We start from the raw sequence: 24,010 nt of genomic DNA, 5'->3' as shown, positions 1-24,010 counted from the left end.
CACTTCTGACCCCCATCATCCTCCCAGTCCCATCAAGCATAACCCCTTGCAAATGTCGTGCTGGAAGCAGTCATCTGTATCCTGCAATTGCATGAAACACCCACTCATGGTCCAGCCTTGGCCACAGTCCCCTGCCTATGAAGTGACATTACTTCAGAAAGGTCTTGGGCTTCACACTCCCCATGAGCGTGGTTAATACAGTGATCCAGCAGCTACCCTACTATTATTTCTTCAGCACAAAAACACTTCAGGGAAAATATCTCAAAACCAGTAAATCTGACTTTTTCATCAGGCTTAACTGTTCCCAGCATGTGTAGAGACCCAGCTTTCTGAAGCTGTGCTTTCAGTGTCAGCCCCCTTCCATCAGCAGCTGCCGACCAGTGGCTCCCACTACCCTTGCTTAGGGACCATTTTTGGTTCTTACAGGTCTTTTGAGCTCCACATTTGGCTCTGTGTTTCTAGAGATGGGAAAAGCATGTCCCATTGCCTTCCAGTTGCAAGCTGCAGTATGCTTACCTAGACCCTTGCACTGCCTCTCTTCCTGGTCTGCCCAGATTCTGCAACATGATGATTGGACCTCTTTCTGCAAGTTAGTTTTTAGCCAAATATTGTGGCATTCAATATAGGTGTAATTAGGGGAAGATGTATGGTCTGCAATACATGCACTGAGTAGCTGAGGCAATCTGTGAACTGTCAGTGATGTTTTGTGCAAAGATACCATGAAAAGTAAATTCAGACACTTCCCAAAACAGTGTTCACCAACAGTTGTTCCCCTATGGCTTGATCATATTGGCAGAAATACTGAAGATTCCTTGTTAAAGCAACTGCTGAGTCCTGTAACATCTGATGTTAACCAGATAGTTTGCACAAATTGAATGCTGTGTCCCATTTCCCTTCTGCGAGGAAAGGGATCTAAATTTGCCACGTGAGAAGAATCTGTTGGGAGGCATCTTAGACTAGACTGGGCTTAATTGGTGCCTAAGGCTTTTTTTTCCAAGCACATATTTGCTGGGGTACTCCAGCTGTGGATATGCTTTTCCTTTTTGCTGTGCATAACATCTGTGCAGTGGGCTTTTGTTTGCCTGGTTGGCAGTTTCCTCCTCCTTCCCCCAAGCTGCTTTGGCTGCCCACCCAGCTTTTTACCAAATTGCAAATTTATATTCCGTCTGCTTTCGGCAAGCCCATATGTGGAACTGTCAAAATGTCACTGGCATCAATTGTGAAAGGTTAGTGCCACATTATAGTCAGCGAGCTTATTAACAGGGAAATTATTGGGTGTTAGAGAGGAGGAGGGAAGGACAAATGGGAACCCATTTTCCAGGCACCTGCTTCTTCCACTAAACATTTCTTCTTGTCACGTATATATTTTCAGAAAGTAGTTGCCATCTGCATAGGAAAAAAAGTAGCTAGAGACCCTAGGAAGAATAAGGCTGTTCCTTGTGAGATCCTGGCAAGCTGGGAGGAAGAGATGGAGAGGCAATGAGAGCAAGCTGGCCAAATTAATTTGAGTATTGAGTGACAGGAGATGTTCATCTTCACTGACCCAGTGACTAGAGACAGGATCGTGTGGCAAAAATCAGGTCTGATGGGAACCCAGTGTCAGATTGGAAGACTGTGGGTCTTGGTTCCATGAAATCAGCTTGGACCAAGAAATAGTAATGATGTTCAGTTGTTCTCCCCAAGTTTGCAGGTGCCTGTATAAAGATGAGAGCTACCATTTTGCTTATTTACATCTCTGTACTTTTTCAGATTTAATCAGATTGAATTCAAAATCACCACTGAAAAAAGAATCCCATATCCTTCTGCAAAGTTTTATCTGTCCAAGGCATTTTTAGGGCTTCTGGTACCATCATTCCAGAGAGCCTAGCTCACAATCTTTAATGTATCAACCCTCAAAACAACCTGGTGAGATGAGGTTATCCCAGTTTATGAGAACTGAGGCACAGAAAACCTGACTTTCTTGCCATATAGTTCTGTGAGACAGCAGAAAGTAGTATCTGCATCTTTAATGGCTCTCTGCTAGTACCTGGATCACTGAACCATCCTTCTCATGCCGCATTTTTCCCTTTGGCTTTTCCACCTTGTTTTTTTAAAGTCACCCTGTTGAACAGCTGGAAGCACTGGAGAGATTAGAGAGGCAGGAGGAGAAGTGCTGTTACTCTCTAAAAAGAGCCAAAGCATGGTGTAGGTACTTGTCCTTTGGGTTTGTATGGAGCTGCTATTTCACAAGAACCACTGCCCAGCTTTTGGACTGTAGCTCACAGCCAGCACCAGCTTGACCTAGATTCAGACCAGGGATCTAAAGGTGAAAGCTACCAGAGCGCATAGCCTAGCCTTGGGGACACCAACCCTCCTTCACTCCTGATTATTCTCTTCTTGACATGGCAGAAAAGGCTCCCGAGGTGGCCGATAATGTACTGCTGGGGGGTAGTATATGTCTGACCTTTTCTGTAGGAATGAGCTTGAAAATGAGGCGGAGAAGAAAGGAATGAATATTAATAATTGGATTGTCCTGGGGATTCTTCAGTGGCAACGAGGCCCATAGTGCCCTGGAATTAGAGCAAGCACCATGTGCTGTGGTCTTTGTTGCTGCCTGAATATTACTGATAGGTGAAATTTAATTTCACTGCTCACTACAAAAACCAAGAAATGGGGATTCTGCAGCAGACACAGCCGGTGAAAGGCCCCTCTGTCATGAGGCAGGGACTTCCCTGCTCCTCTTCACACTCCTGCCCGTCCCTCTGTATGTGAGCTCATGGCCGACACATAGGATGTGGAGCTCTGGCACATGGCAAGGCTGAGCCTCAGCTTGGTCACTTCAGGCAGAGAGGAGGCAGGCATGGGCAGGTGAGGGACGAATGTAGGGAGGACATGCATGTGACATAGGGATATTGCCTTTATTCATTCCCAGCTTTCCACCTCTCCGTGTGTGCACTGGGGATTTCAGCTCTCCCCCGCTCAGGAGGCTGCTCTTGCTCGTTCTCATTCTTGACGATTTTGCTGCAGGAGTGGATGTAGAACTGTGAAAAACACCAGATCCAAATCTCATGCAAGGTTTCTGGGATTGTGATGGGCTGTGCAGAGCCCCAGGCGCTAACGCATATGATGAGAGCACAACATAAAATGTGGATCAACTTGTGGACATTTCCTCTTGCCACAGGACTTCTTTCCAAACTCTTTGAGTGTAGCCACCCAAACCACCACAAACTCCTCAGTTGTAAGCTCTACTACGACACCACAAATCAGAGCCGTGCTTAAGCAGCTTTCAGGGAGGTGCATGTCCCTGTTTTCTAGATGGTGTCCTGAAGGCACAGAAGTGTTTAACAAAACTGCAGAAAGCCTGATTCTCCAGCTGGGACTGAGGCCCCTGGTGATGTCCCCAGTGAGGTGGGCATTGTGGTGGGAGTGTGCAGCCCCTCAGGCATGGGCACCGTGGCACCAGGACTGGGCAGGAGAGGACCCGCTTGGTCCTGCTCCTGGCTGGACTGCCTCCTGCAGGCTCCAGAGGCCCTCCCGCACAGTATCCAAGCAAAAAACTTAGGTTTTGGGCAATTAAGCAGCCATCTCCCCGCCTCCTTCTCGTGCCAAGCAGAATTTTAATGTACTTCCAATTTCTCTTTTTAGCACACACAAAGAAAAAAGAAAAAAAATTAATAATCATCTATAAGAGAAGTTCTTTTCAGACAAATGGAGAAGCATTCAAGGCTGATATATATTTTTCCCCACATTTAAATGGTATCCATTTAAATGCAGATTTTCTGGTTTCCTATGTGGAGCTTGGAAGAAACGCCTTTCAATTTAAATGTTAATAGAAGAGTAAACTTCAAAATCAAAATTTCTTCATAAGAGAGAGTGTTTTCTCACAGCTTTAAATGTCTTTCTATACTTCCTCCCTCCTTCTCCCCAACCTCCTTCTTCTCTTCGCAGTTCCCAGTCCAGCCTCACTTGCATTAAACAGTCTTTTTTAAAGACAAGAATGCACCTTTCAGAGTTCCTGAATTCAAATGTTTAATGCTGGGGTCTGTGGAATGAGTATGTTTGAGCAGAGTGCTGGGGCACTGATAAAGCAGAGATACCATCCCTCCACCTCCAGCCTTTTTCATGCTGGCCATTTATCAAACCTGCTGCTCTGAATGCTTTATGATGGGATTATTCTCAGGCTTGTGCTGCATAATATTGCACTGCTGGTTGGAGCAGGGGTTGAAAGAGAAGAAAAACCTTTAGGATAATGTTTTTGTTGGTCCTGAATGCAAGCAAGGCTTTGGTGCTGGGATGGAATGGGAAGTCAAATTCAGAGGGAAGAAGGTAAAACAGAGGAGGGATTACCAAGTCTCTCTGTATTATCCCTCCTGCTCTTCCTGTGGTCCATTCCCGCATACCTCCAACTTCATTTATCTTTAGGAGGAGCTTAGGGTAAATCTGCATTTTAAAAAGACCCTTAACCCTGTCTGATACTGGGGTTTTACATGCAATTATGTTTCTTGGTTCCCGTCACGCTCCATTTGTCATCTTTGTCATAATACAAACTTCTCTTTATCTCATCGCTCTCTTCCGTTCTCCGTCTGGTTTTGTCCTCTCTTCTCTCCTCACTGAAAGAAAAAGAGAGGGATAAAAATATTTCGGTTGTTTTCTTCTGCTTCCTTCTGGCCCTGACAAGTCCTGGCCATCAAGAAGTGGTTCAAGAAATACTAACTGAAGATTAAATTCTAATAAACTTCCATGTGGACATTTAGATACTGCAACGGTGACTGGCTATCAGAAGCAGAGTGTAACAGGGCACCGTTTACTGTGGAAGGAGACTTTTTTAAACTAGGCAATAAACCCATTACTATATATAATAGGATACAGGGATTTCTGTATCCAGATTATTTTCACACAACTGTAGTCTGTATGTTAATAGCTGAATACCTCTGAAGAAAGAGTGTTGAACTGGCTTTCACAGCACGCCTGAGGTAGAGGAAAAGTCTAATTTTCAGAGGAAAGCATTAGAGCACCCAACCCTCCCACTGATTTCAGGGAAAGCAGAGCTCACTGGGCTCTTCACTCTAGATGCTCAGTCTCTTGCAGGTAGGGGTGCTGGAGACACTGCTTGCTCTCAGGGCATCTCTGGGTGCCTGCGACACGCTGGCAGGGCTGCATGGTGAAACTTGCCCTGATGACCTACTCTGCATTTCCTCCTGTGCACTCTACATAGTGGGGGGGATATATGGAGTAGTTGAGTCTTTAGTGGTGTCAGAGCAGCACTTCTCACCAGTACTGAAAGCACTCTACAACAAAGGGTGTCACCTTTGCCCTGAGACCCAGAGCCCATCGCAGCTTTCTTCCAGACCCTTGGAGACACATTTAGAAAGCTGAACTTTCCACCTGGGCTCTCCCGCTGCTGCCAGGGCACAGGGAGATGGTGCCTCACATGCTTCATGAATGATCCCTCTGGCCAGGCTAACATGGTGCTAAGGAACTGTGGTGTTCTTCCTCCCCAGCAAGATTGTACTTGTGTGGTGACTCAGAGGAGAGGTCACTCAAAGAGGTGACCAGCATAAAGAAGTGTGGGCTTCCTGAGTTCTCCATGGGAACAGGAAGAGAGAAAAATGAAAGGAAAAACAAACTCCAAGCTGTGATCTGATAAAGTCCCAAAGTTCACACTGAAATTGAGCAGAATCCATTTTATTATATGTGCTTCAAATTCTTCAACACCTGCATAATCCACCAAAGCTGTGTAACGAAAAGACTCTTGGCATGGCTACAACTGGGAGATGTTTCCTTTGTGTGGCCTCATCTAGCAGAAGCAGGAAGGATTAAAGTTTTGAATATGAAGAAGGATGGCCAAAAATGCAGGTGCCTTAGACTTTCTTCCCTGTTTCTAGGGAATGAGAGAGGGAAAGGAGGGATGAAAGGTTTGATTGGGCAAATTACAAGTGTGCTCTGCTGGGACCAAAGCTTGGAAATGTTCCTAGATGATCACATATTGCAGTACTGAAAGCCTGGATAGTAAATCTGAAGAGTGAAAGACTCTTCAAGATCAGCTCTTGAGCATCACTAAGTAGAAATTATCAACTTCAGGTACTTTCTGAGAAAAAAGTGATCTCTCCAGAATCAGAGAACGGGCAGGAATGACTTAGGTCAGAGTAGAGCAGAGCAGAGTGGAATAAAGCCTTGGCATAGGCTTAGCTAGTGTGGCCCACTACCTGAGGGGTTGTAAGGGCAAAGGTTTTGATTCCTTTCCTAGCCTGCTGCCACTCAGAGCAGAGTAGCAACACAGCAGACAATAAAAAAAGCCTTTTCTTCTCTGGCTGAAGTTTCTTTTTCAGCAGAAGGGAACGTAGAATTGGAGCAAAAGGCTGAACCCTTCTATGGGTATTCACATCCCTTTTTTTTTCTGAAGATCTAATGTAGTTTTTCTGCCTTCTGCAGTAGAACTGCACCTGCTGTGTTAAATTTCTTCCGTGCAAATGCCTCCTTTATGCATTGACCTCTCTAATATCCATATCATAAAGTCTCTTGAAGACAAATGCATCTTTTCAGCCTCATGAGACACTTTTTCTAGCTTTTTTTCCGGCTACATTTAAACAAGTTTTGTTTCCTTCCTTCTCTATTGCATCCTTAAATCTCTTTCTTATTATCTATGGGTTCTCTTTTGTCTTCTTTCTGCTCTACATGAGCAAAAGGCAAGATTTAAATCAGGACTTGATATTCAAGCTCCTGATGGTGCTTTCAGCCACTGCAGAAATTGAGAATTTCTTAGGACCTGGTAATTTTCCCAAATACTGGAGGAATTGCTTTCAGACAGTAACACACCAGTGCGTGACCTGGTCTGGGGTGCCCCATCCCTCTGTTGTACTTTATGAGACAATAAATTGCAGTGTCATGTGGAGCTTGCTGTTTGTCAGCATGAACCTCTGAAGGTGTCAGCCTTTGTAGAAGACAGGACTTCATTTCTCCTGTGATGAACTGCTCACCTGGCTCTGAAGTTGTGGGATTTCTTATGAAGGAAGGCAGGCTAAAGTGCTAGCAGTGCACAGCTGACACCTTCCTTTTGTAATTGTTTCTGTTTTCATAAGAACACTTAAGAATTCCAATGGAGGAAATCCAGATAGATGGTCTGTCTTGACAAGAATTAATCATGTGTCAGGACGTCCATTCTACACCCTGTCCTGAGGGATATGTTGACTAGCACAGACCACAGACAGTTTTTCAAGCTTGCTATTAGCATTTCCATATAGGTGAGATCATACATGCTGGCAACCAAACACTTAACACTTCATCACACCGCCAGCAGACTCTAGTCAAGAGAATTTGATGGGATTTTCTGGTCTAGAAGAAGTTATGCATGTAACTCGTAAACACCACTGCACCTCTTGTGATATTAAGGCTCATCTACACCCTTCAGTGTGATAGTTTCTCTTTCTGTGAAGGGCCTTCTCCTTCTCTTTCTCTCAGCTGTCAGAGAGTTGTGGTTTAGTGTGTATGTTTGTGACAGACGTACTTCTGAGTCACTGTCTAGTGCAGAGTACTTACATAAAAATATAATCCACTGTTACTTTTGTTGAAGTGGGTTGTACTCATTGTGATTGCATTAAGAATAATCTTTACACTGAAGACTGAGTTGACACATGATTCAGTAAAAGGCACTCTGAGATTTTAACTGAGTCTCAGGTAGACTAATACATATTTCTTTTCTTATCTCTCCATACCTGAAGCAGAAAGAAAAGATTAAAGCCTAACCCTCTACTTGCCAACCTCATCCAAAATAGTCTTAAGCTGTGTGTAGAGAATTGTGAGAGGCAGAAGATGCCACTCAAAATCACCTGCATTAATCCTCACTTGTTCATTGTAGCTGCGAGCTGCCAGGGCTGGCATCCAGTAAGACACATCTGTCCAATTTTACATCTTGCCCCCCTTGTTTTGAGGTGAGGTAAGAGAAGGGATGATGTCAGAGAAAGGTGCCTCTGTGCTGCTGATTCTTTCTAATAGAAGTAATTTAAACAAAGCTTAATGAAATCTGGCAGATTGTGCTCTTGGGCTGTGTGCAGTTCTTGAATAATTTCCAATACATGTATTTGTTTGGAAAAAGATGAAAAAAGAGTGATTTAGGCTCTTCAAGGACAAATGTTTTTAATCCCACACTGGTAAGAACAAATGAGAATGAATCTAGTACAGGAGAGTATGGATCAAAGTGACCTGCAATGAAGGATTCTGCTAAAGAATTTATGCTATCCGAGTCTATTTCTGCTTGTGGTAATGCTAGATTCTGACATTTGGTTCTAGAGGGGCACAGACATACATTTGTGATTTACTTTTTGGTTTCCACTTTTGCCAGGACATCTCACGAAAGAATGGCACTATACCCAGATTGTCTTCTAAACCGTTCTAGATATTCTGGATACAGACTTCAGGGTCCTTAGTCCTTATGGATCTTTCTCTATTGGGAGAAGGAGGAGATGTAGGATGGACTATCTGAAACACTATTTGCAGAAGTATTGCACTTTCTGGTAGTCTGATAAGTACTGCAGTTTGATGTGGTAACACACTCTTGAGAATAAGCAGTTCTGAAAGCAAAAGCAGTGCTGTGCGGTTAAAGGGCTGGCCAGAAAGCCCAGTAGTATAGATTCAATTATAGGCTCCTGCACAAATTTTCCATGTAGCCATGGGCAGGTTGACTATTCTCATCTTGGTTTCCCCAACTTTCATGAAAGGCTCATATTTTCCTTCCTGTGTGTGTTGTTATGAGGAACTAATATTTTGGAAGTATTCTTCAACTCCTCTGTGGAAAGGAAGATAAATATCAACAAGGAGACCGAGCCCCTGCTTTAGAAAGATGACTTGCACTTTCAAGGAAGAGGACAGAACATCAGAAGTCAAAAAGGCATATTGAAATTTTCAAGATGCAGCGCTGATTCAGAACATGTTATGTCTGCAGCTGCTGGGGTGTGAAACTTCTTCCATGATGTGACAACCAGCATGAATTACTCTATTGCTCATAAAAAATACAGATGGACAGATATCAGGGTGAAATGAAGGGCAGGGGCATTTGCAAACTGACAGAGAACCTTCCACCAAATGCTGCTTGGAAATAAACTGATCTTAATCAGCTTTTCTTCATTTCTTTATCTTCAGAAAACCTTTAGAGCCAATATTCTTCAGAGAAAGGCTAAAATGCTTTTAGGAAATGCATGTTGTTTTATGAGACTCTGTCTCTATTTTAAGGAGGTTGTCTAAAATGCTAATATTTCTCTTTTCATCACAATTCACAAAGCTTGTGGCTTTCAAATTTACCATTTCAGTTTCAGTCATGAGAACTGGATTACTTCACTCCCCGTCTCTTCTCCAATGTTATCAATCAAGAAATTTGTTGTTTCTAGCTTACATGCATCTGATGCTTGTACTCCTTGTCTGATGATCGACATTGGTTTTGAATCAGGATTGAGTTCCCTGCCTACTACATGCAGCAGCACCTGTAGCAGTGCTAGGCATGGAAAGTAGTCCCAAGGGGAAGATATTCATACATAGCTTTTAATCTGTTAATATTAAAAGAAAACAGGATGAAGATGATGTCTCTAAAACAAGAGTGGAAAGATAATATTGCACTTTCAGCCACAAGTGATTGTGGTATATAAGTCCTTGCAGTAAATCATTGAAACTACTGGTCATACAGGCAAGGCACTGAAAATCAACTTCTGTCTTATAGGTCCTACAGAACAAGCAATATAATACCTTGCTTACTTGCACCCTGTAGCTACATTTCTAAAGGTTGGGTTACTAGATAGTGGAGAAGGGGGATTCATAGTACCCCTGCAGTCTGTGCACTTTGCTAGTGTAAAGACTTGGGATGGGTATCCAGGAGGGGATTAGCTGTGGAACAGCCAAGCAGTGCACATGAGTGAGCTAAGATAAGGTATGATTGCTGTTGCAGCTCCCAGCTGGGTGCACAAGATTCAACAATGCATTTTTTGGCTCCTTCAGTTGATTGGGATTGTTGCGCCATGATCTTGAGATGTTGTAGTTACTCAGGTTTTCAAAGAAAGAAAGAGTGTAGAGAACCATTCATTTCATAATCTAAAAATAAATAAAAGCAATTTCATAAAAATAATGAAAGAAATCCAAACCCATGATGTGCTCAAATGTCAGAAAGTGGTGTCACCTTTTTGTGTTTGTAGGATGTATTCAGGAAAGGTCTATCAGGGCAAAGCAAACTCAGACAAAACCCATCAGTCTGTACTGATGAGCTATCTTTTATTTATATGGCATCCCTTGCTCCTAAATTAGTAGAAAGAATTTATATATTGCCTCGTATAAGTACTACTAATAGGGGTTGGTGTCCAGACAATATAGATTCCTGTCCCCTGGCCTTCTCCTCACTAAATACCCTGAGGGTATTGAACTGAACTTGAGAGAAGTAAGATTTCATAAAGAATTGCCATTTTGATTATTTTTTTGTGTGCTATTAAGTGTCTGTCAAAGGCTAGCTTTCTGGTTTTTTCAAGAGATAATGTAAGCCCAGAGTTACAATGGTGATGGATTTCACTGTGTTGTTAGAGAGGGAATTTCAGGTTCCATCGGGAAGAGAGGTCAAGTGAAACAAACCTCAGAATTTGGCCTAGAAATCTTGATCCTGCTACTTTAACTATTCCGTTCAATGCCAAAACTCACACTGATTTTAGTGGGGTAAAACCTCTTCCTTAGTTTGGTATATAGGATGTGGGGATGCTTGTGATCCCCTCTGGGGCCTATGAAAAGTAGCTCCATCAGCTAGTCATTGGGGTAGGTCTGAGTTGCTGACATCTTGCAGCTGAATAAATCTATTTAAATTCAGCTCATTAAAAGCAGGCTGTTAGGATATGTTTGTATTAGGATGAGCAAGTGCTATTACCTAGAGTCAGCAGTCACAAGTTAAAATGCAAGGGTTTTGTAGAGCTGACACAAACAGCTGTGCAGTGATTCTGAGAGATGTGTTGTACTGTTACTGAAGATGACATAGGAAACAGTAAACAGTTTATGTTTCTATCTATCTTTCAAATTGAGCCCAGGCCTTCATGGACTGAAAAATAAGAAGGCACTCTGCTGTCAAAGATGCTTATTTTAGAAAGCACTCTCAGAAATTCCCAAGGAAGATGTTGCCTGTGGGAAGTACAAGTTTTCACAGGAAATGATTTATTTTTTCCCACACTAGACCTCCTCAAACATATTCAAATGCTTTGTGGGGAGTTTTTGTTTGTCTTTTTCTGGTGGGACAGTCACAAAACCTAAGATAACAATACAGATTTTAAGATGTGTATCTTATTAAAAGGGCCCTGGTCACTGGTGGGCTGAAGTCCTGGTCATCTGTACATTGTCAGAGGGACTTCTTGCAAAAAACAGTGACAATCTACAGGAACCAGTTCTAGTTTCAATGGATGGGTTGTATACTGCAACTCAGTCTTGCGTAAGAGCTTCTGTAACAAACACGGCCCTGAGTAAACTGACTTCCACTGGGTCAAATCATTCTGTCCCAACACACTGACAGACCTTGTGGACACTTAGCATTTTGGATAAGGAGCTTTATAAATCTCTGATGATGCTACTCTATCATTGTTCAAAAATTTCACTGGAGCTGCACTGCTGGTATTCATGGTACTTCTGGTCCACTGTGGCAAACAGGTAAAAAGTATCAAAACTGAGAAACAGTCAAAGGAGAAAAGCTTCTACGGAGACTGGCGGATGATTCACCGTTTTCAAATCTTCCTTCCCCTGCCATAAGCATTCTGCTTCGTGAAAAAAAGTGAAATCATCGCTATACAAAAAAAATTAAAAAGAAAGCAAGCTTTAGGAAGGAAACAAATGTTTGCAGAGCTGACTTGGCTGGAATTTTCCCTGCACATATACCCTTGACAGATCAGTGCTTAAACTTTCTATGAGTACATGAGAAGGGACAGGGAAAAATCAAATGTTAGTGAAGATTGCCCCATTTGTTCCATTATTTGAGGGTGTAAAGATACTCGTTAGCTCTCATAGTCCTTGTGATTTCAGTTGCCAGGTGGCGTCCCTGCCCAGACTTCACATCCAACACAGCTGTGAAGACTTTTTTTTCCCATCACGTGCATCTTTTTTGGGGAAGGCAAACATGCGATACAGCCAGGTGTGAATTTAAGGGTTCCTTACATTAGGTCTTGGGGATCTTTTTGCTTTATTTATGAAATAAATACAGGTCAACCCCATGGACCAATATCAGATGTAGTACTCTGTCCCCACTTGCAGAGCACAAAACGCTTCACTCCAACCCCCTCCCTTTCTCCTCCTCTCAGTGCTCCCTGGAGCACTCAAGGACATCCTCACCAGAAATCATCTGACAAGATCACCACCTAGACGCAAGAGAGGGCAATAAAGTGTCCTATTCCCCAGCTGTGTATCTGCAGTTCTCTCTTGACACCAGAATATCTGTGTGCCTGGAGGCACCAAGTTTCACACACACAGCGAGGCACTGCGTCCCGACTTACACATGGGAAACCATGGCCCAAAAGTGCTCAGTGAATTGCTCAAGATCACACAATGGGTCAGAACTAATGTGAATCCCCCATCATGTTTGTGCTAGAGCAAAGCATAGAGATCGCTTTGCTTACATCCATTGGATGCAGTGGAGTAATGGACAGAAATGAGAAGGCAGGATTTAAACAGACATTGTGCTAGTACCTAGAGACTAGTGATATTAGTCACAGGATTGCACTGAGGCTATTTTACAACTTCTAATTCCTGAGCAAATTGTCACAAGTCCTTTGGGTGCATCTGCACTGACCTCCATTGTGTGGTGAAATGGTCACCTGTTTTCTTTCCTCAGCCCAAGCTAGTATCTTAATTTATGGATTGTCCTCCCTCTGAACTATCCTTACTCAAATCATCCCATGCCATTTTTGATTAAGACTGTTATGAACCTCTGATGATGGTTATTTATCACTGTTCACATGCATGTTGTTTTTCTGTCTTCCCCACTGCAGATCTGCGCAGGATGACAGCTGGCTTCATGGGCATGGCTGTGGCCATCATCCTCTTTGGATGGATTATCGGGGTGCTGGGGTGCTGTTGGGATCGAGGCCTTATGCAGTATGTGGCAGGGCTTCTCTTCCTCATGGGAGGTACGTATGTTGGTGTTTGAAGAAGAAATGTATTTTCCTTGTTGTTTTAATGTTCCCTATTTCCACATGCCCCTCCTTTTCTAAGTCACTGAAAACATGTTTTCAGGGTTGTTTTAGGTGACCTGGACTTGGTTTCATTCCAAACTCCTTTTGGTGTACATCAAGGATAACCCAACTGTTGTTACATGTTGCTTCTATCACAAAAGAGTGCCCATGAGTCATAGGACCGAAATTCAGTCCAATGCTCTGTTGCTGCAAGTAATACTATCACGCTTAAACTTACTGGTCTTAATAAATTTAGTAATAGAAATCTGAAGATTATGCAGATGTTATTCCCACCATTATCCTAGTTCATATTGGGACACTTTGATAACTAGAAATGCTCGGAGTTTTAACCTATACGTATTCCTTGTGAGTTGTTCTTGAGTCAAATGTAACCTTTAGTTTATGTGTCTCTCTTCTTTCCCTGGTGTACCTGTGAAAAGCAGTGGTATCCTCTGTTTTCCTTTTCCCACTCTACATATGCTTTTTCTTGTAGGTTTTTCTCTGTAAGACCAGTTATCAATCCAGCAGCCCTGTCTGCCACCTGTTCTTGTTTGTACTTACCCTTCTCAAATACGGATGAGAAGGACCATTCCCAAACAAGGTCTGATCAATGCCTTGTGTAAGTGACATGATGGTTCCCCTTCTCTGCTGGAAATCCCTTGCCTGAAGTATTCTGTGGTTTTATTTGCCTTTTTCATGCTGTGTCACACTGGAGACCCACAGTCATCCTTCAGCTAGATAATACATACAGGCCTTTCTTCTTTATAACTTCCTGCTGACGATCTCCCAATTTAAAGCAGAGGTTCTGTTTATTACTCCCCAGGTACATGCCCTGGCATTTTGTGCTTTTGAGCTTCTTCCTATTTCAACTACACCAGCCCTCAAGGTCAACCTACATCTCCCCTGTAATATTCCAGCCTTTCCTACCACAGGTGCCATCCAACTTCCTGCCATCAGCAAGTTTCACGGCATGCTTGAAATGAAGGGTGTGAGAGTTAAGTCCCAAATGCAGCACTGGGTAGATGTCTCAAAGTGAACAGCCCTATTTCTCTTCTCTTTTCTCTGCTGGTGGTTTTTGTTTGGCTGGGGTTTTGCTCCCCAGGCAGATCATCACTTCAACGCATTTGGTTGCCTGTTCATCTGTACTGTGGTGTGACACAGCTATGTGTGTGAAATACAGGAAAGCTTCTGTAGTCCCAGAAGAGGATTTAAGTGCTCGAGTAACAAGTGTTTTTGTTCCAGTGCTGTTGGTGCTGGTGACATAGACATTAGCGCCCTCAATGCCCACAAACATATTTGAAGTCTGCTAGTATCTTGTGCAAGCACACACTGGTCTATGTGTGGATCTCTGTAAATGGTTTGTTGTGGGTGTTGATACTTTCTGGGCAATGGGTCTGCTAAATTAGCTTGGTATTTCTTATGTAATTAAAAGCTTAGTTTGCACAGGGGGCTGTTTTTCTTTAATATGCTTAGATATCTATGTGGTATTTAACTTACTACAGCACAACATTCAGATTAAAACATTAGGACTATATTAAATACAGAAAACTTAAATTTATTAGAAACTAGCTAAGTCTTGTTTACTAATTGGAAACTATCACTATATATGACAGAGCTTCTAGGGCAGCTGCAGAGATTACGTTTTGGCTTACTGTTATTTGTTTGTCAGTGATTTGAAAGATGGCTGATAAAAGTTTTCAGGTGAAACAAGACCCAGTGTAACCATGCATAATGGGATGGGTCACTCATAGCTTACAAAGCCATCTTTGGTATGCTCAAACAATACACAGTTCAGTGGAGACAGATCCAAGGTCATGCAACTGGGAACAAAAAGCGTCAGTTATCCTTGCAGAATGAGAGGCTGCCTCTCAGAAAGCAGCGGCTCTGAAAAGGTCTCTGGGCTCATGGTTGCTGGGATCATCCAGCTGCACAGCAGCTCTCAGCACAATGCAGCTGCTAAATGTGCCAGTTTTGCTGGGAATATACAATAAGAGCATGAGGTGAGGTTATCTCTGGGCAAAGCAAAACTATTTCTGGACATCCTAATCTGGTGTTTCTGCTAAAGAAGGATGTGGAAAGATAGAGAGAGTTTTGCAGAAGAGCTACAAGAATGACTCAAGGTCTCAAAACCAAGAACAGCAAAGCATGCCACAAAAAGCCCATTGCTTGAAACTGTTTAACAGAAGGTTTATAATTGACTTGAACACAGTGTGGAAGCACCTATACAAGGAGAAGCCATCTGATAGTAGCATGCTCTTTGCATGTACAAAATAATAACAAGATACAGCAGTTGCAATCTGAAACTAATTGAAGTGAGAGGCACCAGATTATTTTATCTGCCAAATTCTGTCAAGATGTGTGATATTTTTAATAAAGATATGTTAGGAGGAGATCAAATGTATTTTCTGCTTCAGCATAGACACAAGTCAGGTTTACAAAAGCTTACTCTCTTTCTTGTTTTGCACAACTCAGTGGCAACTGCTATAGCATTCCCAATTTCTTTTAACAGCAAAGGTGTGTAAAGTAACATCTACAAACTGAAGCAGTCAGTTAATAAAATACACAACTACTGCCATCTAATCTAAAAGTCAGTAGCTATCAATGTTTTCAGGCTGTTTCATGTTACATAGGTAGTCCTTCCATAGCCAACAAACCTTTTAATTTGAACCTTTAAGCTGGATGGTGCTTGATTACAAAGCTGTTACTTCTGTCACGATGTAAATGCTGTCAATACATTGTCTTCTTGGTCCTCAAAATGCACAGAGTGCCTCTTAGTTGCGCCTAACCTTTCCTCTGGTCCAATAATGGGAAAAATGCTTTGGGAGGCAGGCTGATGGCAACTGACCTCATTGGAGATGAGAGGAGACTCTGTTAACTTGGCAGCTATATAATCGGCCTGAAATCTAACTTTCCCTTCCATTTGCAACACCACTTGTCTTGGCTCTGTTTGTAGCATTTGGTCTGTTTTAATTTCTAGACAAATAGCTCTTCGGAAATGCTTAAACATTGCTGGCTTTCCATATCTATGGGTTTTGTCCCTTATTGCCCATAATTCTTTGAACAGGAAATCTCAGTGGAGCACTGAGAAATGTGCTGTGATAATCTAACAAGACCAGACATGGTTTCCTTAGACCTCTGGTTCTTTATTATATTTACTGAACTGCCTTCTTGCTAGCCCATGTGGCAGGGCCTAATAAGTACTTGTTTTAGTGTACTTGATGTAATTTCTCAAGCAAATTGCTGAAATAAGTCATTAGTGAAATGCAGGCCGTTATTTGGTATTAGCTCATCTGGAATCCAGGACATGTAAACTGTGATTTAGAGTGTGGTTTACACTGTTATTCAGCATGTTTTGTAACAAGTTAAAAACTATTAATAATTCATATTTTCTGCTTAGTCCAAATATATCTGTATCAACAGCAATCACAGGTCTCTTATGGCTTCCAAAGTTCTTTTGCATAATTTTCTGTATTTATTGCAGAATTTGTACTTGGATTCCTTATCTTGAACAACAGCATTTGCCTGACCACAGTAGGATTTTTTTCAGTCCTTCATCTTGTACAGAGCCAGATGGATACTGCAAAGTATGTTTAGTGGTTTTGACCTCATTTTGCATGATGGGACTATTGCATAGCCTCCTCTACCTTTTATCCTGCAAGGTGGGAGAGTTTCTGTTCTCAAGAGTTTCTCCATTTGGAATTGTTCTCTTCTGTTTCACTAAGAGTAGTTCATTTTATGCATCTTATTTGAGACTGTATAATTCTATTACAGAAGTGGGTCATACTCAAATTATACATGACTCCAAGCACATCATCTTGCAGCTTCTTGCATTTTCTCTACATGCAAATGCATGAAATGATTGAAAATCTGTGCATCAGTAAAAGCTCCATACTGGGCATGTCATCCAGTAATTTTGTCATTTTATAATAATTCTGGAACCTTAGAAGCACCTGTAACACTACTTCCAAATGTCAGAATCCTAGTTCTATTGCCAGGTTAAGGTCAAATTTAAGTTTTACTACCAGGTCCAAAAATCTGGGATGCTGTGAACTGGCACACTGGCAACTGTACCAAGGCAAATTCCTGTATCTTCAGGAACCCTTCTTTTAGTTCTTCATCAATGTGTTTAAGAACATTTTCTGTATCATCTTAAGGTCCTTTCCAACCTTAACAATTCTATGATTCTGTGGTAAGCAGACAAGCTATATATCCATCTAACTATTCGGTTTTCCACCAGTACATTCATCCATAGGTTTTTCTTGCTTCAGCATCTCAGATTTTGCTACGTTGATTGTCTTTCCACAACCATGCAAACCCAACCTCACCATGCCTTCTGTTATTGTACTTGCTTTATAAAATCAGCTTTTAAAGGCAATCTCTGATAGTCTGTTGTTTTCCCAGTTCAGTTCTGACTTCATTTCAGTCAGCTGTTTTGAAACATCATGTGGCTTGCTTTATTTCTAGTTTTGAGGGCTGGGCTGACTTTGTACCTAAGTGGTCCAAAACTCCTTTCCTCCACATCAGTGCCTGCCACAAGGAAAGTGGGGTGGCAGGGCTGCCCCATGGTGGCATGCTCCAGTGTTTTGGCAGCAGTTGCCTCCTCCCCTTCCCTAGCTGGTGCACCTCCCTGATGAACTGCTGCCCCTTGTCTCAGCTGGAAATATAAAGTGGCACTTCAAGTATCTTGCTCTGGTACTTGCTTGAGCACAAAATTATCCCTGGCCAGATTTATATCCCCGGCCAAAGCTACGTCACTTGCCTTTGTAAATGTATTAAAAGACCAACAAAGAAGGACATTTTATCACCCTTATCAGAGCTCTGTCCTTCAGCTGCACATTCATGTATTTCCTTTTGTAAGTCTGTAATTTGCACCGGAACACATTCCAGTGAAATAGAGGGGGTTTACTGCATATGCTCAACAAGGCAGCCCTTTGGGGAGAGACTACTGCGTTGTCTTATTTTGTTCCAAATTTACTGCAAATAAATTCAATAAATCATCTCTGCACTTGTTTACTGTATTACCTGTTCTCTTCACTCTTATCTGGTCTCTGCCAGTTTTGCCTTGTGATATGCACTTTAGAATCACTTTAGGGGTTTTTCCCCATTTCCTAATAGTTTCCTTAGAGAAGCATATAATTTTACTAGCCTTGCAAATATTCATTATTCTTTGCAAAGTCAAGCGTGTTTCTTGCTGTAACCTTGCATTGAGCCAATTATAAATTTCACCATTAATAATTCAGTCTCTAATTAGTCTATTTGGAAATTATTCCAGCTGTTATGCCCTTATTCATGTGATTTAGCTTCACCATGCAGATCTGTAATAAAATGACTTGTAGTCTCACACAGCAGCTCCTTTCTTGTCTTTGCCTAGTGACACTTTTGCATGAAATACTGGGCTTGGGGCTTTGCTTGGGAGTCTGAAATTCCCTTTTTTACTAGCACTGAAATGCCTGAAAGTCTTGCTGTACACATACAGCAGTGCTATGGAGTTGTTGCTCTCTGATTTTCTGTCCCAGCATTTGCTTTCAGAAACATTGTGAATTTCTTTCATCCTCCTTTCCTCCCTCCTCTCCAATGTTGATTTGCCAATCTGGGGGATTCGAGCACCATTTGCCAGCTCCACTTTTGCCATTGATGTGGGTTTCTTCTGATCTACCTAAGAGTGCTGTGGAGCGTTGCGTTTTGCAGCTCGTCCATACTCACAGGACTTAGGTCAGGGTTACAAAAGCTTTAAGCCTTTTCCCAGAGCAGAGGTGAACACCTATTCTTTCCAGTGCTGGCTGCTGTGGCAGAGAGAAGCAGGCAAGAAAGATGTGTGAGAGGGAAGAAAAAATAAAGTTATGTAGGTGTGCTGGCACAATTTAATGCTTTAGTTCAGATAAGCAAGAAAGGATGTTTATTAAAGAAATAAAGAACAACCCACTTACGAATGTTATGAGTGCATTCTGCTTTTATATTCTAATCTAGGGAGAAACAACCTTTTATAAATCATTTCTATTCTCCTCCCTTCTCAGAAGTATTTCCAAAATATGCCTTCCCTCAATCCCAGGGGTAAGGCAAGAACTGCTTTATGAGCCCCAGAGCCAGAGGATGAACTGACCATTTACACTGGGTGAGCTTCTCTTGCCCCAGCCATGTCATGCTTGATGCGGGTCTCTCGCAAAGCACTGGGGGGACAAGGATGCACTTAGGGCTTTGGGCCAGTGCCTGCTAGAGCCCAATAGCTGCCAGAGCACTGCTCACTGTGTCCAGGAGCTGATGACCAGGATGATACTAAGGGATGCAAACCCCATCAGAAAGTGGGACTTCAAAACACCTTGGGAGCCCGTGCAGCACAGTTGTCGGTACAGACACGCTGCACATGTCTGTATCCTCTTTTACTCCCCACCTCCACAGAGAGTCTTGTCTTCAAAATCCCCAAGCTTGTGTGCTGTGCTTCCTTTGCCTGTGCTGTGCATATGTTAGTAGATGACAACTGAGGCATCTGTGTATTTGCAGCCATGGATCGTTACCAGCTGTTGAGTCATTTGAGTCCCAAATTTAACTCACTGTACTTTGAAAATAGCACATAGCAGAAGAAAATAAGAGTGTTTATTCTACACAATTTGGTCCTGCCATCTCAAAATAATCATTCTGCTGCTGAATAATTTAAGAAACAAAAATGGAGCAATTTAATACAGCAAGTGTAATGCAAAGCTCTGTGATTGACATCTCCTAGGCACTTGCAAAGTACCTTCGTAGCAGCTGCCAAGAGGACGCAAAGAGAAAGATAAACAAAAAGAGAAAGTAAAAGACATGCTTTGGAATTCATTTGGAAATACAGCGAGTCTCACAGGGCACCTAGGATTTCTATTTTTCACTAATCAAGGTCTCTACCCACATTTCAGAATATTCACTTGTGGTGACATGATCAATGACAACACTGAAGATGGAAGATATTTTCCATGGTCATATTTATTTTTTTCTTTTCCACAACATGAGTTTTTGAAAATCCAGTTTCTTGTACTTCGTTCCCCAAAACAATAGCACTAGAGAGTTCACATAAAATCTTTCTTCCATATGGAAAGGCAAGTGCAAATGCACATGTGTGTGCACAAGTGTATGCATTCGGATCTTAAGCAACAGCATGCCATCTTTAGAAAAACAGAGGTCTACAATAAGTGGCTGTAACCTGAGCTATGAAGCTTGGCATAAATATAGTTTTCACAAAGGCATAATGCCTTTTGCCAGTTTGAAAAGTATTTATAATTCAAAAAATGTTGGATCACTGGAAAAAAAAAGAGATGCCGATCATGTTTTAATCCTGCAGGAGATATTAAATTTGTGATGACTGCAGAGAACTTCAGAATTCAGCAAAACTTCTTGCAGACCACTGTAAGAACTTATTTATGTGGATTGACCTCCAGATGGAGACAAAGGCTGGTTTGTATCATGAGATGCCATAAATCGGTTATGAAAGTCTGAAACAAGCCTCAGGGCGACAAGGTCAGTCCCCCCTCCGCTGTGCTTCCCGCACCACACACATACGCTCTTGTTCCTACTTGTGCTTTTGGTTAAATTTTGCATTATGCTCTAAAGTGATTTAAGGCCTCGAATTGGGATGAACTTGAGTTAATGTACAGCATTAATAGGTTTTAAATGTTTAAACCTCTCTAAGGCTCTTGACTGTTTAAAACCCTCAAACACATTACAAGGGTGTTGCAGAAGGCAGGAAAGGAGCTGATGAAGGTCTTTATGGACCTGTGATGAGACCCAGAGCTCAGAGCAGCCATGCAGGCTTTGTGCCTTGGTGCCCATTGGCAGTAACATAAAAAAGCCAAGCGCATGCATATGAAGGTAATAAGAGTCAGCCTGTTTTTAAAAATGTCCTTTTCCATCACTTTCAGGAATTGTTAGTCCCTCTTTCCAAACAGCTTTCTCCTGCATAGCTTGTGGCATCCTTCACAGACGGAGTTGCAGATGATGTTCCTTGGTCCTGTTATTGGCTATGTTTCCAGGGCTTAAAGAGTGGCCCTTCTTCTGTATTTCAAAACTGGTCACTGATGGATACATGTCCACATACGGATATAGGTCTACTGGACATACTCGCATACATGGATTGGACTGGGAGTGCTTCATCCTGACCAGCTAACCATTTGTAATCAGTCTTTAGAAACTGGTATTACTTTCCTTTCGGATATTATCTAATTTCCTATTTTCACTCCCAAAATAAACATTTGGGAAATTATCCATGCAAACAGACAGCCCCCTTGCCATCTTTTGGGGACTTAATATGATGCCAAGGTGGCCTGTTTAGTATTTGCAAGCTAGAAAGCAGTTGCTCAGCTGATGGCACGACAAGGCTCACAGTATCCTAGGCAGAGCTAAGATAGTGTGTTACATCTCTGCTTCTAGTACTTCTCTGTGCTTACTGGTGCACTGAGAACACATTCTGCATTTATCTACTAATGCTGGCACCCATTTTGAAAAGGGAATAGGAGACTCTTTGGAAATATGAAAGATCACCTACTTTCACTGTACAGGTATCTGTGTGTCACTGCACACTGGCCACTGGAATGCCCTTTTATAATTTTGTGTTATAATACTCCTCAGGCGGAATCCTAACACCCATCTTTGCATCTCCTACAGCATAAATTCAAAAGAGAGTTATGTCCTTCTCACAGAATATTATTTTCATTTTTTTCCAATACCTCAGGAATTTAGCTGCTTCTTTAGGTCTATACTGGCAGGCCTAGCCCTGAAAAGTCAGGGCCTAAGAGTGAACACCTCCGTAACAGAATGAGGGTGGGATATAGAGTTTTTTCAAATCAGTAACACAGTTGTACTGCAGGGTGTAGTCATTTAGAGGTGGGTTTTTCCTGGAAGGAAAGGCACAATGAGAGAACTCATTGTCAACTCCATAGCATTTGATCTCCATGGAAACATTATCAGCTGACTTCAAAGTCAACCTTCAAATGTGTTGAATTTTTTTTTCCCTCTGGCTTGTTTCTGATGCTCCTAGATGTGTGCTTACACACTGGGGGAGAAATACCAACAGAAGCAATCCTGGCAAGATACCTGATCACAGAAGAGCACTGGTATTTAGGAGATGGAGAAGAAAGACTCGTAATGAGGTGTGGAGATCTTATAGCCTGGAGCAAAAGCAGGACAAGTAGTGTACGTGCATTGCCAAACTCATTGTTTTTCAGTCTTAAATCAGTCTCTCTGAACTTGGTGTACAGTAAATTAAGGAGTCAGCTCACTCTGGCTTTTCAGCAAAAAGAACTGTTCATATTCCTGTACGTGTTCATTTGAAGTCAGCTATACTGACTTATAATTTCTCCCTCACCAGCATGGGAGGTACTGACAGTACCTTCTAGAGTAACAAGAACAGAAAACGTAGCATAGTCTAAAAGGGACATTAAATCTAGTTTGCTTCTCAGAGACGTCAGTAGATCTTTGGGGGGGCTGACAGAAAGTGCATTAAAGTAGAAGCAAAGCTGGGGAGACAGATCCGATAGAAATACAAAAGACTCTCCCACCCACAGCCCTGGAAACCAAGTTATGTGCATTTTAAAATTCTGTGGTTGTTCCTTATCCCCCTTAATAATGTCACCAGGTCCTTGATCTGTTGCTGGCTTCTGAATTCCAATGGCAAAACACATCAAGGCCGAAGGAAGACAATGAAAACAAAAGTGGCATTTATTATTCGGTTGGTTTTTCTAAAAAAATAAAAACCAACAACCAAACCCAAAACCAGTTTTCTGATTTCCTTGCATGCCTAGCATCAAAGAGGAAAGAAGACTTCACGTGTAACAGAAGGAAGAGTAATATTGGCATGATTTGCTAGATAGAAAGAATTCTTTAGAGAGAGAAAGGAGTGCATATTTCTGTGTGTGGCAGCTCTTGTTAAATGCAGAGGCCGTAGCAAGGTTTACATTCACCTTCTTGGCTCCTCAGGTTGTCAGCTTAGAAAAACAACGTTCCCCTTGGACAAATCATTGCTACACTTGCTTGGTGTAATCTGCCTGGATAAAGTCCATCTGGCTACCAGAAATTCAACAGAAAAGGCAGCTGGACCTGACAGAAGCTAGATGAGTGGGGCCTTCCTCGTTTCTGCCCAATCTGGCTCTTCCAGGGGATGGGGAGGCAAGTCATGCCAATGTCCTTGTGGGGGCTACAGAGGCTGCAGGGGTATTTCCTCTGCAATAGGAAAGAAGATTTCAGCATGTGATCTTTTAAAGCAGTACAGCGCCAGGGTAGTTTGTTGCTTGCAAGCATTCACATGAATGATGTAAACTTCATAAGGGTGGTTTGCACTAAGTGGTTTTTGCTGACAAGACAATTACATCATATTTTGATTTCTGGCTATTATATCTCAAGAACTGTGCCACTTAGCACATATAAAAAGGATTTTTCTGTTCCTGGCAGATCAGCTCAGGGAAACAGTAATAGAGCCCAGAGCCTGTTGCAGCACAGATCCTCAGTTCACATTCAGTACAAACAACAGAAAGTTCTACAACCAAAGGGTCCTTTGGTCACTTGAAAAAATGAATGCATAGGCTTCTCTTCAGCACCTGAAGAGGAAAATACCCAAATCAGGTAGCCACCACCATCACCCAGAGCTCCCAGTGTCTCTCTAAGTAGTGCCTTCAGCAAACAAAAGTATTAAAAAAGTATGTGAGTACATACCTTTAAAAAGCATTAAAAGTGCCCCCTTTAAGAGTATTTTTAGAGGCACACACTAGGCAACCCAGAAGAAGGCTGCACTGAATTTGTTTGTGCTGTGTCTGTTCTCCGGTTTCACTTGTCTTGAAGAACATCTGTCTGATGACTTTTCAGCAATTTAAGATTTCCTACAAAAGAAAGATTCCACAAACCCT

The 24,010-nt window shown here is 42.1% G+C and overlaps 1 protein-coding gene across 1 annotated transcript in view; it reads left to right on the top strand.

Moving 5' to 3' along the window:
- Positions 1-24,010, top strand: part of TMEM178B (transmembrane protein 178B) — a 229,327-nt gene that overhangs the window by 185,814 nt on the left and 19,503 nt on the right. The window contains exon 4 of the mRNA XM_030479798.1: positions 12,966-13,103. Coding sequence (XP_030335658.1) covers positions 12,966-13,103 — 138 coding nt within the window. The remainder of the gene's footprint in view (positions 1-12,965; positions 13,104-24,010) is intronic.

Source organism: Strigops habroptila, chromosome 3, assembly GCF_004027225.2.
Source record: "Strigops habroptila isolate Jane chromosome 3, bStrHab1.2.pri, whole genome shotgun sequence".
NCBI classification, from domain to species: Eukaryota; Metazoa; Chordata; class Aves; order Psittaciformes; family Psittacidae; genus Strigops; species Strigops habroptila.
Note: the sequence above shows the minus strand (reverse complement) of the source record. Positions and strands in the feature narration are given on the sequence as shown.